General features: G+C 53.5%; 2 protein-coding genes across 7 annotated transcripts in view; both read right to left on the minus strand.

Moving 5' to 3' along the window:
• The window catches only part of SETD6 (SET domain containing 6, protein lysine methyltransferase), a 25,377-nt gene extending 23,014 nt beyond the window's left edge, over nt 1-2,363 (minus strand). For both annotated transcript variants that reach the window (XM_032785258.2, XM_032785255.2), the window contains exon 1: nt 2,273-2,363. In XM_032785258.2, the coding sequence (XP_032641149.1) occupies nt 2,273-2,299 (27 nt within the window). In that variant the 5' untranslated portion in view covers nt 2,300-2,363. The remainder of the gene's footprint in view (nt 1-2,272) is intronic.
• A 5,502-nt stretch (nt 2,364-7,865) lies between these two features.
• NDRG4 (NDRG family member 4) overlaps nt 7,866-13,519 on the minus strand; it is an 87,951-nt gene continuing 82,297 nt past the window's right edge. For 3 of the 5 annotated variants that reach the window (XM_075073795.1, XM_075073794.1, XM_075073796.1), the window contains 3 exons: nt 13,187-13,248; nt 11,157-11,195; nt 7,866-8,843 (listed from right to left, as the gene is read on the minus strand). In XM_075073795.1, the coding sequence (XP_074929896.1) occupies nt 8,369-8,843; nt 11,157-11,195; nt 13,187-13,248 (576 nt within the window). In that variant the 3' untranslated portion in view covers nt 7,866-8,368. The remainder of the gene's footprint in view (nt 8,844-11,156; nt 11,196-13,186; nt 13,249-13,519) is intronic. The other 2 variants (XM_032785146.2, XM_032785155.2) reach the window with 2 other exon arrangements.

Raw genomic sequence — 13,519 nt, forward strand, 5'->3', positions numbered from 1 at the left:
CCTTCGTTAACCCTTTACAGGTAAAAGAAACATTAACCCTTAGCTATCTGTTTATGACACCCCCCCTCAATCAGAGCACAGAGCTCCGTTTGCAAGGATTTGTGGGCCATTATTGTCACTCACAATCACTTGGCTAGCCCGTGAAGGTGTCTAATCCTTCGCTAATCCCAAATGTTTCAAATTGCATCATTCTGGTCCAAGAGTTCATTCTAGAAGAGTGTTACAAAGGGCCTGTCTGCGTTACCGCGTAAATCAATGTAACCCCTGAGTGACGTACATCCCATCACTGTAAGCGGAAGTGTAGACAAGCTCAAAGTGTCACTTACCCAATGAGGGAGCATAACCAAGACTGCACAGCCATTCATACAACACAAAACAGCCAATGGTCAAAGGGGACAGTCCGCAAACAACCCGTAACAAGTATCAGTCAAATAGATTTGCAGAAATCAGGGCTGGTTCATGACTAAGCTGCTAATTAAAGGGAGCTACTTTCCTAGTGAAAATTATTGAAAACCGTTTGGCTAGCTCCACAGAAAGGTTCCACCTAAAACCTGTATTCTAGAGTCAAGTTGCTTTGTTCAGGTGTTTTTCTGACTCACTAGCCCTATATATTTGTTGCTAATCTGAGCAAGGTGAAAAGGTTGGTCTGATTTCGTTTTCAGATTTTAATCTTCATAAGACCAGCCATACTGGGTCAGACCAAAGATCCATTTAGCCCAGTAGCCTGTCTTCCGACAGTGGCAATGCCAGGTGCTTCCGAGGGAACAAACAGAACAGTGCGATTATTGAGTGATCCATCCCCGGTCGCCCATTCCAAGCTTATGGCAAACAGAGGTTTAGGTACACCCAGAACACAGGGTTGTGTCCCTGATCATCTTGGCCAATAGCCATTGCTGGACCTGTCCTCCGTAAACGTATCTAATTCTTTTTTGAACCCAGTTATACTTTTAGCCTTCACAACATCCCTTGCCAACAAGTTCCACCGGCTGACTGTGCGCTGTGTGAAGAAATACTTCCCTTTGTTTTAAACCTGCTGCCTGTTAATTTAATTTGGTGACCCCTAGTTCTTGTGTTATGTGAACGGGTAAATAACATTTCCTGATTCACTTTCTCCACACCAGTCATGATTTTACAGACATCCATCATAGTGTCCCTGAATTCTCTCTTTTTGAAGCTGAACAACCCCAGTCTTTATAATCTCTCCTCATAAGCTGTTCTATACCCCTTGTCATTTTTGTTGCCTTTCTCTGTGCCTTTTCCAATTCTAATCTATCTTTTTGGAGATGTGCACAGTTCTGGTTGCCCTGGTATTCAAGATGTGGGCGTACCAGGGATTTATATAGAGGCATTATATTTTTTGTCTTATTCGCTATCCTTTTCCTAGCAGTTCCTAACATTCTGTTTGCTTTTGTGACTGCTGCTGCACATTGAGCAGATGTTTTTAGAGAACTATCCACAATTCCAAGATCTCCTTCTTGAGCGGTAACAGCTAATTTAGACCCCATCATTTTATATGGATAGTTGGGATTAAGTTTTCCAGTATGCATTACTTTGCATTTATCAACAGTGAATTCCATCTGCCATTTTCTTGCCCAGTCACCCAGTTCTGCGAGATCCCTTTGTATCTCTCCCAAGTCTGTTTTGGACTTAACTATCTTGAGTAATTTAGTAACATCTGCAAACTTTGTCACCCTACTGGCCACCACCTATCTCAGATTCAGCCTTTAACCCACCTGAAGTAGATTTTAAGTTAATGAAGGCAGGGGCTGACTCTTCCCTCTCACCCGTAGCCCCGATAACAGCGACCAGCTGTTGGGTTAGTTAAGTGTCAATATACAGGTTAAAAGCCAAGGCCCCCTACCCAAGTCAGACCCCCTTTCTGATAGAGATGATGGATTCAGCTACCCACAGGCTTCCCCACCCCGCCTCAGTAATTACTGGCTGCAGCCGAGCCCGCCGCTCCCTCCTCGGCCCTGCCCAGCCAAGCCTGGGAGCTCCGCTTCTTCCTCACTCCGGTGTAAACGCGTCTCACTCCGCAGTGGCTCCAGACGGAGCTGAGCCCTGGGAGGGGCATGTGGAGCAGGCAGCTGCCCCTTTCACCGCTCCCTGGGGAACCGGGCCCGCCCCCGCTCCGCGGCGCTTCTCCTCCAGCCGGAGTCCCCGGCATCTCTCGGGGGCGGGGGTCCCGCCCCACCTCACGGAGCTCGCTCGCTCCGGCCCCCCCAGTGCTGCAGCCTCCCGAGCCCCCAGAGGCGCGTCCCCCGCCTGCTACCTTGGGCCTCTTCGCCGCCGTCGCCATCTCCGGCCTCGGGGGTGGGACGGAGCCGCGACCGCCGCTTCCACGCGGTTCCCCAGCACCGGGGCCGCCTTCCGGTCTGGGGCAGGCCACGCCCCCTGCGCTTACGGGGGCCGAGATGGGCCCACAGCTGCAGGCCCCGCCCCTCCCCAGCCCTAGGGGCCGCCTGGCGGCGGGGCTGTGCAATGACCCAGCTGGGCGCTGGTGTATAAGAGCGGGTGGGGGCTGGGAGAGGCCCAAGGTAGCAGGCGGGGGACGCGCCTTACTGGCCAGGATCCCCCCCCACCAGTAAAGTGCAGCCTCGCGGGGCGGGGGGCAGCAGCCGGAGGCAGCCCCAGGCCCTGGGAGTCAGTGGGGTCGTTCTGGCAGGACAAACCCTTCCAGTGCTGGGCTGCATGGGGTCCATGCGCAGCCCGTGGGGCTGGGTGCCTAGGGCTCTCGTGGGAGGCTCTCCCCAAAGAGCGCACAGAGCTTTGGGAGTCCGGGGGGCGGGAGGGGAGTGATTGCGGGGAGTGGGGAGAAGCCCCAAAGGAGCCTGTTTTCCAGAGGGCAGGTGTTCAAGGCAGTCCAGCCCGTGGGCCCTTTGGAAACACTTGGCCTCAGTGTTCTGGTTTCAGAAGTTTCCAGTTGAATTAAAATTCAACCCCGTTGCTGCTGCTGTTTGCAGTAAGAAGTGGGTGAAGTGAGCTAAATCTGTTCTCAGAGTGGATGGTTATGAGAGCAGCCCAGCTGCCTTCCTGGGGTTGCGGCCACACGCTCTAGTCACTGCCGCACTGACTTGGCAAAACCTTGGGCCCATCTCATTTGTTTCCCCTCTTAAGAAGTGGTGTCAGACACACTGACATGTAGCTTGGTGGATGCTACCGCTGGCTTGCTTAGCTTCAACCATTTAGCTAAAGGAAGCAGAACAGGATGCTGGTGTCAATGGATTTAAAGGGAGCCTCTGAATGTCTACAGGGTCAGACCTGCTGATGAAATAGGCAGGGGAATGCCTCCTACCAGAGTGTGTCAGGAGGTAGGTGGCTTTGCGTATGCCCACTGGCAGAACTGTAGGGTTAGATGGGAGCTGACCAGAGGTTTTGAGGAAGCCTATGGAGAAGAGATCTGCAAAATCCTAGTGTGGCACCCTAACCCCTGGCCCATCCTTCCTCTACGTCCCACATTCCTTTGGAGGTGTCAGCAGGAACTGCGACTTACTACAGAAGGCCAAGTGTCAGACACTAACTCAGACTTCTAGTGACAGTAGGAGAAAATAGCTCCCAGGCCATCCGTAAGGAATATACATACCTGAGACCTGTCCTACTTGTTTCGGCCCTGGCCCTTCTAGCTCCCATGTCAGAGTGAAGATCCACACACCCCATCACATAAGGGTACAGTATAATACAGCTATGAGACCAAGGTTCCTAATCCCATTCAATCCCTTATGACCCCGCTCGCCTTTACTGCATACGTGTTGCTAAAATAGGAGCCTTATTCCGATGAAGCCCTTTTAGAGGGAAGGTGATGATTAGACAACTCCCCAAAGGTCTCTGAAGGGACCCCTCCCGTCTTCCCCCAGCTCCCTGATAGGGGAACTCCAGGGCAGACAGAAGAGAACAAGGTTTCCTGTTTATTCTGAAAGGCTCCTAGCCAAACTCATTGCCAGGAACATGATGCATTTTGCTTCTCAACCCAACATGCTTGTGAAGGGCTGGATTCTACTACTAGGAATTCAGTGCCATTGATTTCCGTGGAACCAAGATTAAGTCAGATTTTAGAGACATGCCACAAGCTCTTTATCTCTTGGGCCTCTTGAACCCAGTCTGACCAATCTAGATACTTCTCCAGAGTTGTCTACCTGCCCTGCAGTAATCACCTCGCCACCCCACATTTTGGTCCCTGGAGGTTAGTACAAAGATAAACATAACACTGATAGATACAAAAGCAGGAGAGTCTGCTAGGTTCTTCTTAATGTCTTTATTAGTGTTTGACACAGTAATCCTTTCTACATCAATCATTTTTTGTTCCAGTTTACGTTTTTGTAGTCATCTGTAAATACCATGGCATCAATGCAACTTTCTGAGCATCAACCATCTTAATGCACAAAAATATAAGGATTCACCTCATACAGAAGTCTGAAATTCAGTAAATTCCACCTTAACCAGGAAAAAAACTTTAAAAACAAACCCAGAACAAAATTACAGCCAGAACACCGTAAATGTTAAAACCACACATTTGTTACCAGTTGCTACAAGAACGAAAGAGGGGGGGAGGAGGAAAATCCAATATATATATTACGTATAGGTATTTATATATATTACCTGAAAGGACACACTAAAAAAAAAAAAACAAGAAAAATTGCAGCATTATCTACAGTAAAAAGAATTCCTACTAGCTGTCAAACATTCACATTTAAATGTTCAGAAGGAAGCACACGGAAAAACAGAGTCCGGGACAAACTAATCCACAACAGACAGTTGCTAGAATGCTTGTGGTGATGTCCTACCATTTAAATGCACTGTGTGTGTGTGTGGTGCATGTGTTCTGTATTTATCCATACGGTAAGCAGAGGTCAGAGACGCACACTCTCCTAGATAGCATATGCATGAAAGAGACAGTGTGTCTGGAACACCACGGGATGTTTAATGCTGTCTCTCTTTTTTCTCTCTAATAGAATTTCTTCTTGCTGCTAGTATGATCAGCTTTGGATCTGTTCCCTCCAGCTCCTAGTGTGGCAAGCCAGGCTGCTGAGGTGCCCTGCAGGGGCTATGTGGTCACAAAGGGCCAGAATGGAAGATGGGTGGGTCAAAGGGACTGGAGACCCAGCATCTGAGATGGTGCATGCTCAGGTCCTTCTTAACTGGCTCAGCAGCCTTCCAGCGCAGTGAGCTAGCATTCACTGGCTGAAATGGCACAGAATGCCACTGGATGTGTTCCTCATGGGCTTCTGTAGTCCCTTGGACTTCACCTTGCGGTCCGTTTCCCCCCTCCTCTGGCCCAGGGGCAATGCAACAGGAAGTGGAGGGTTCTCATCCTGACATAGAAAATATGGCACTGCCATGCGGGCATTGCTCACACCTGGGCTCACTGGTTTGTGGCCTCCCTTGGCGACTCACTTTTGCCTGGGACATGGTGCAAGGAGACGGTGGCTGGTCCCAGGAATGTGCAAGGTCAGCTTTTGTTTCTCTCCCTGCCTCCCAGGGCTGGTTCTAGAGCCACGCAGAGGAACTGCACGCGGGCTATACCCAGCCGATGCTGGGATGGGGTTTTGGGGGCACAGCCCCACAGCCAGGTGACCATGCGGGGCTAACATGAAGTTTAGGCAGCCCTTATATACAAAGTACATGATAATGTAGCTCCCCTTACCCCAGATGCCCTCCCAAGCACTCTTCACCCTCTGCACACAAGCCGCTGACAACCAAGGGAATCCCATCGGCAGGTGAGACTAGGGAAATTTCCACTCCCAACACACCAACTAGTAAACCCTGGAACAAACTGGCTGAAAGCCATTTACCAGACAGAATCAAAATAGCTCAGCTGCATGTCATGGGCCCCGTACTGCTAACAGCTCACAGAGATTCTCCTTTAGCTCGAGTGGGTGGGGCTGGGCTTTTGGAACAAGAGGATCTGTGTTCAGTTCCCCACTGTCATCATGACAGTCGGAGCGGCCATACAGCACAGAGACCTGGATTTGTTACAGTGCAATTTGCATTCACATCCTGTGCACCAGACCCAAACCACACTCAGCCCCAATCCCTCGGGACGGATCACAGACACATAGAAACCTCACCAACTCGGACTGGATCGAGCCACAACACTGAGGAAGAACCAAGCCCTGGACAGCCGCCAGCGTGGAATGCCGAGCGACAAATGAGTCCGACACAATGAGAATGGGGCGTGTGGGGAGAGGTGTTGGCTCGGGGGGTTTCCAGTGGGATTCCCCCCAGAATCTGGGGGGCAAAACACTGACTGATGCAGACTCAAATATCCCCAGAAAAGCTGGTATCCACTTGCCCTGAGTCCACTGTGCCAACCACAGCAACACTGGCACAACGCCGAGAAACAAGGCCTCACGCCTGCCTAGCAGTGGGCACAGGATGCCAAGTTCAAAGCCCAATTCACCTAGACTAACAGTAAACAGAATGAGCCGGGACAAATTACTGACTTAATTCAGCTAGAAAAGAACACACGGTCAGCAGGAGAGGCGCATTTCCGGAGGCCATGCCGCCTGCTTGTGGTATGCACGCAACACCCAATGAAGTCATGGCCCAGGCACATAAAGATGCATCACCCGTTTGCTAGAACTTAGCCCAGCTGTGGCAGGTGCTGTACAAACACCCTGGAAGATGCTTTTGTCCAGTGCTCAATTTGTGATGAAAGAGGTACCAGGGCTCAAGCAATGTTTTTACTTTCATAACTGATGTGGCAAGCCCAGAAGTGCTGGGGCTCTGAACTGCCAAAGCTAGAGGTGCCGGGAATCGGCCTTGGCGAGCTCTGGCACAAATTAAGCCCTGCTTTTGTCCCTTGGGCAGGCTGTCCCCAGCACGTGGCCAGTAAAAGGCGAAAGATTTATACGAACTGAAGAGAAAGCAGAGTCGTCCACCAACAGAACAATAGCAGCTGCCCCGTGAGCCTTTGGACCCTTCCTATAGGCTTCTGGAGCATCTGCTTCTAACAGCCTTTCTGGAGAGCAAGAATAGACCTCACAAAGCGAGGGAGAAAGGAACCTGCACAGCCACAGCCCTGTCATGAAAATAGCCACCACCTGCCCCCTGCGTAAGTTTCCTCCATTCTCTAGCCCCAACATCCTGCTCCTGGCAGCGCTGCCGGGAGCCGGGATGGACCTTTACCCTTCTGAACCTTGGATCAGTATGGGAGGGAGGGGGAGGCGCAGAGACTGCTGAGGAGTTTAGTCTGTTTTTGGTTACGGTCGTTGATTGTCCTTCCTGCAAAAAAACAATTGTAAAAGGGACGTGTGTGTGTATGAGTCACAAGTGCCTGCATGGGCAGCCCTGGGCTCCGTCCTGCCATGGAGCACCTGGGAGCTTAGTTTATAGCACTGGCCCATGCACGACTATTCATTGTTTCTAAATGCATCCGGGGCACATTTAAGATCCTGTGACTTGCACCCTTTACGGGAACCAGAAAAGGCAGAGATTGCCGAGTCTCTTTAGTGCAGGTATTTCTTGGGACACAGTTATTTTTATTATATGTTTTTACAGCTCTCACTCCAGCAGCACTGGAGTGTTTGTGTCTTGTAGGGGAGGGGCTAATGCCCAGTCCTCATGACATGTCACTTCCTTCCTTAAAACAATTCTACTTCCTGTTTTGGATGGACAGGCCAGAGGGCTAGGAAGGAAGGGCTCAGGGAGCCATTCTGCAGGACAGCTACCTTTCATATTGCTCTTTCCATGGCTAGGCAAATGCTTAGTTTTCAGCATGACCAGGATTAAATCCCCGTGGGCAGCAACATTTCCAAACCGGGATTTCTCAAGCCCTTTTTGGTTCTTCCTCCCCATCTCCCACATTAACCCAATGATGAATGGACACTACCTTGGGGACCGCTCCCAGTGACACTCAACAACATGTCAACATTGTGCGGGTCTTTGTTCCCCTCTAGTGGCTGAACCATGTATAGCAGTTTGGGAGTGTACTATGGCTAATTGAGGGGGTCTTTTTAGCTCAAGTGGTAGGGACTCATGCTTTTAGCTCTTGGGATCCTAGGTTCAATTCTCCCAGGGACAGGTCAATCGGAGAAAAAAAAACGGTGGTGGTGATCACTGGAAGGGGGGGCCATGCTACATTTAACCCTTAGCAGTTTATTTAAACAAACCAACCCAGATTGTTATGAACACCCCACCGCATGTGAAAGAATTGTGATGAGCCTTTCGGAGACCATGGACACCTACGGGATTACGTGCTTGCTTGAGCTTTCCTGCCGCTGGCCAATTCACTGACACTTCTCACCGGTGACCTTAGGAAACTAAGCCTTTGGCTAACAAGCTACATAAGTGGCTGGGCGAAGCCAACACCCATTGCCTCTGCCAAGAGCTCAGCTCAGGAGCCTCTCCCAACCAACTGCACGGAAGAACCCTACGGACCTGACCGGTGAAGAGATTTGTTACTGCTTGACTGACAACAGGATAACGTCACTAATTCAAAGTTGCAGCTATAGCTAGAGGTGGACTGAACCGTCGGTCTTACAATGGTGCTTCCCCTTTCCCCGGTTTTATGTAATATTAAAAGGGGGGGGAAAAACCCGACGAGAAAGAAGAAGAAACTCCAACACGGTAACTGCTGGGAGCCAAACAGGATGGCCGTTTGGATGGTGACTCGATGCAGAACGATGCTAAATGTCTCCGGTGGAGGAGGAAGAGGAGGAGGAGGAGGAGACGGCGGAGGGACCAAAATCCTCAGCACGATACCTCCATGGTGTGGTTGATCTGCCCCATGGCCTCGCTGCTTTCCGAGTGGGTGCAGGCCCGGGGGCGGCTGCCATCCACCGAGCTGGCGCTGGTGAGGGAGGCAGTGCGGGAGCGGGCCAGCCGGGTCATGCTGGCCGAGGGCACTGGAGGAAGGGGGGGGAAAGAGATGCGGAGAGAGGGAGAAAAAGACGGTTAGGGATTTCACCCGGGGCCTGCAAGGACTCAAGCAGAAATGACACACAAGCGAAGCCGACACTGGTGAAGTGACAGGCTCTCCAGCCCATCGAGTGAAGCGCCATTCTCTCAGCCTCTGCATACTGAGATGCCAGCTTCCAACTGCTCAAGCTTGAAGCATGCGGTGTTACAAGAGATGGGCTGCTACCGGCCTATGATGGAGGGCAGCGGGGGTCCATTAATCCATCTGTCACTGGGATGGTGTTTGGGGGGGCGCGATTCCTGCTGCTAAGCCCAGATACGTTTGGAGCTGAGCACTCTAGACTGTGTAGGAACAGACTATTAGAGGGGCTGCACCCCAGCCTCCAACAATTCCTGGTAGGAGTTTGCATGAGAGGTTTTAACATGTGATATTTTGCCCCTTTGGGCAGTCAGGTGTTCTACACTGAGGATCTGGGCCTTAACACCCAACTGGTACACTAGCCGGGCTGTACGCACAGAGCCTCTGAGATGGCCGTGAAAATCCCCACGCACAAGAACGCCGGCATGCCACCGTGCACTCACGATGATCGGGGCTTTGGTGAAACATATCCCTCCTAGTGCAATGCACAAGGGGTGGAGACTTGTCTTGTGCCTTAAATGCGGGCGCAAGGAGGTTTCAGCCTTCTGCACTGCTCCACCCAGCTTTTCAATCACTGTGTGGTGCAATTTTACCCTATAGGGCATATTATCCACAAAGGAGACCATGGAGGTTCTGCCTGGCACCAGGGGAGGGGAACACTGACTTGGAGCTGCTCCCTACAGAGAGGGTATAATAGGGGAGACCGTTCTGTGCTAAATGGACATGGGAAATGGGATCCTTCCTGTCCCCATCCTGTCAGACTGGGACCCCCCAGAGCATATGTCAGGAAGGACACACCCCCTGCAGCAATGAACTAGTCCAGCTACATTTTGTGAATGCGGCTTATTCCCAACGGATGTGGGAGTAAGAGCCAAAGTGGGATGGAAACCACATTAGCCCACCTGTGCCATTTGTCTACATCTGGGGGGGCATGAAAGCAGGCTGGTCTCTCTCTGGCTCTCATGCACTAGCCCATTGCTGGATTTCAGAGTCACAACCCCCTGGGGAAAGCTGTACGCCCACCACTCCCCCAACATCCAGCAGACACTCTTGTGCCGTGATGCTGTTCTGAGAGTCCCATTTGCATAAGGTTTGGAAAGACCTTACATGTGCGGCCAAGAAAAGCAGCTAATTTATTCTCATGGTGGTGTTTCCACAGTCCCCAGCGCACCATCAGGTGGGCTCTGAACGCACTTTACCAGGACAGAACATCCCTAAATCTTCCCTGAAATAGGAAGCATGTTCGCCAGGACTCCCTGCTGCAGCTGAGCCGGCGTCCTGGGCCGTAGAGCAGCCAGGAGGCAAAAGATCCAGTTCGGTGCAGCAGAGCCAGGGGAGGAGATCATCAGAGAACTGATTTGCTGCTGCAGTCCTGGCCTTTAGACCAGCCAAGGGGTCTCCTCCCTGGTTTGGGGTCCCAGGTTAAGCAGCCTTCTCCTGCCTCCCTGGGAGGGCATGGAGAAGCGGCACAGGAATGGTCCCAGGCCAGAGGAATCATCCCCTCCTCTCCCCACTAACACCTCTCCAGCCTTTGCAAACAGCTCAGGGCTCTTGGAAGCGAGGGGCAGTAGCCCTGCGACCCCTCGAGCCAGCCCACCTGCCAGGCTGCTTCTCCAGTGCAGGTGGGGGCAGCAGCCTGTACCCACCTGGGGAAACATGTAGCAGCCCTGAGCTTCCCAGTTGTGCTCCCACCCTTACCACCAACACACAAGCAAAATCCACAGCTGGCCACTAGCCCCGGCGAATGGAGCACCCAGCGGCACCAGGTGCCACAGCAGCACCAGCCACTGCCAGCAGCAGGAGTGGGGGATGCTGCCATGAACAGGTGCCCCTTAGTGCCTATTTCCAGCTGCGGGTAGAGATCCCAAGGGGTTGGATTCCAAGCAGGGAGGATGCTCCCCACCCTGCCTACCCCAAGCAGCTATTCCCCCACCCCCAAAGCCTAGTCCCGTCCCTTGGCCTCTTCCACAGCTTGCCTGAGCCTCTCCCACTCTGGGAAGCCTCTACAGCTCTGTCTGCCACCCCTCCTTTCCTGGAGAGGGTGGGACTGCAGGGCGGCTGGGGGTTGGCCTGGGAGCACAGACCCCCCGCAGCAATGCACATGGAGTCGGGGGCGCATGCAGCTGATGGGGAGGAGGGTGAGCAGCAGTGACGGGGGTACCTGCTCCTCCACTCAGCCTCCGATCCTTCAAGTACGCAACTAAGGGAGAGAGAGAGAGAAAGAGCGGGGGGAGGGGAGACAAGAGACGTTGGGACAGAAAGAGAGAGTCAGCATTCGACCTCCCCCAAAACCCAAAGAAACGGAACGGCAACCACAACACGGAGAGAGCAAGAGGGAGACAGACAGACGGCAAAAGGATTACGCACACAGACACCCCATCTACACACAGACACACACACACACACGGCTGGCTCCAGGCACCAGCTAAAGAGGCAGGTGCTTCGGGTGGCCAATACCAAGGGGCAGCCCTCTGGCCGCTGTTGGGGTGGCAGGTCCGGGTCTTCGACAGCAAGTCCCTCACTCCCTCTTGGAGCAAAGGACGAGCTGCCGAATTGCTGCTGAAGGGTGGAGCGGCGCGATTGCGCTGCCGCAGCTTTTTTTTTGGCACCACTTGGAGCCGGCCCTGCACGCGCGTGCGCGCACACACACACGCACCCCATCTCTATGCATCCACACACCCCATCTACACACACACGCACACACCCACCCTATCTCTACACACACACACCCTACTCCCCATTTACACCCACTCACACCCCGTCTACACCCACACACCCTATCTACACACACGCACATACCCCCACACACACACCATACCCCCATTTACACCCACTCACACCCCATCTACACCCACACACCCCATCTACACACACACACTCACCCCATCTCTACACCCACCCACACACCCCTACGCATCCACACACCCTGTCTATACCTCCCCACATACACACCCATCCCCCATCTGTACACTCCCCCCCCACTACACCCCCTAGCTATACTCACACACACTCGCTCTCTCCTGGGGGCTAGCCCAGAGATGTGCACAAGGCAGGGAAAGTCACAATCTGACTGGACAACGCTCACCCCCACGTCTCTGCCTGTCTCCCAGAACCATCCAAGGCTCTGCACGGGTCTCTGCTAGGGGCAGCCAGAATGAAGCAATGCTGGTTCCTGGCCACTCCCCAGACACCCCAGAGTGGCCAAGGCCTGAGAGAGCAGAGGGGTCAGGGGAATCTCAGCTCAGTCCCATCCCCTTCCATTCCCCCACTGTGGAATCAGAACTGGCTCTGACACCCCTCAGTGCCAGGCCAGGTCCTGCCCTTCCCCTGGGTACAGGCCCCTTTGTCCTGCTCGAAGGTGGCAGCAGTGTTGGTGGCAAGGGGGCTGCTGGGCAGCAGGCAGGGTAGTGCCGGGCCTGGGACGTCCCCTCCCCGCATTCCCCCGCTACATGACCTGTTTCGCAAGGAAGTTCTGATGCCCTTTGCCGTAAGGCCTGATCCTGAGGTGCCCACAGCTCCCACCAGTCAGTGGGTGCTCAGCACCGAGGGAGACCAGGCCCCTTGGACTGGGACTGGCTTTTTAAGGGCTCTCTGCCTGCCTGCCTGCCTCCAAGGGGCTACCTGCTGCCCCTGTCCCTGGAGAGCAGAGCAACGCTAATTAATCTGCAAAGAGCAGGGACTGAGCGTGGCGCCCAGAGAGCCCATGGGGAGGCAGCCATGTTGTCTCACTGATCTGTGCTTTTCTCACACACCCTGAGTGCTGAAAACCAGCTCGGTTCTCCCCTCCTGGGTTCCCTCGGCCCAGGAGCCTAGCAGGGACTTCCAGCCAAGGGCACATGCTCACACAATGGGCAGTGACTCTATGCAGGCAGGACAGGGGGCAACTTAAATTGAACCACCGTGCTGCCAGCACAGCGCCTTGGGGGCAGAGCGCTGGCGTGCCGGGGGCTCCGGGCACTGCACTGTGCCAGGCTGAGTGTGTCGCACACACAGATCTGGGTACTCCCCCCATACCCCTGTAGGCATGTGCCCATCCACCCAACTTGTGCCGTTACACACACAGAGCAGTGGGAAAGACAACTACGCACACCAGCATGCACAAATGTTTACACACAGCCCCATGGGTAGGTCACATTCCCACCACGCTGCGCACACCCGTCCCCGCCACACACACCCACACACACCTGGCACCTGCACTTACTGTAACCCATCCCTTGCAGGAAGTACTTAAAGGCTTCGGTCAGTTTTCCAGGCTGTTGGAGGAAGAGAGAAGGAAAACAAGGCTGAAAGGGCAGGAGGAGCCACTGGCTGCTGCTGGGACACAGACTGAAGCCCTCCCTCACCAAACCCAGGCCACGAGACCCCATCCCCGGAAGCCCCTCCCCGGTAACCCCCCTTCCCAGGCCATGGGGAGGCTGGGGGTGGATTTCCCCCTCTCCTGGGCAGTAGGGATGCCCCCGCCCCCAGGCCGGGCTTAGTCTCTGACCAGCCAGGTGGACTCTGCACACAGAATATCAGGGTTGG

Source organism: Chelonoidis abingdonii, chromosome 19 (assembly GCF_003597395.2).
Source record: "Chelonoidis abingdonii isolate Lonesome George chromosome 19, CheloAbing_2.0, whole genome shotgun sequence".
Lineage (NCBI taxonomy): Eukaryota > Metazoa > Chordata > Testudines > Testudinidae > Chelonoidis > Chelonoidis abingdonii.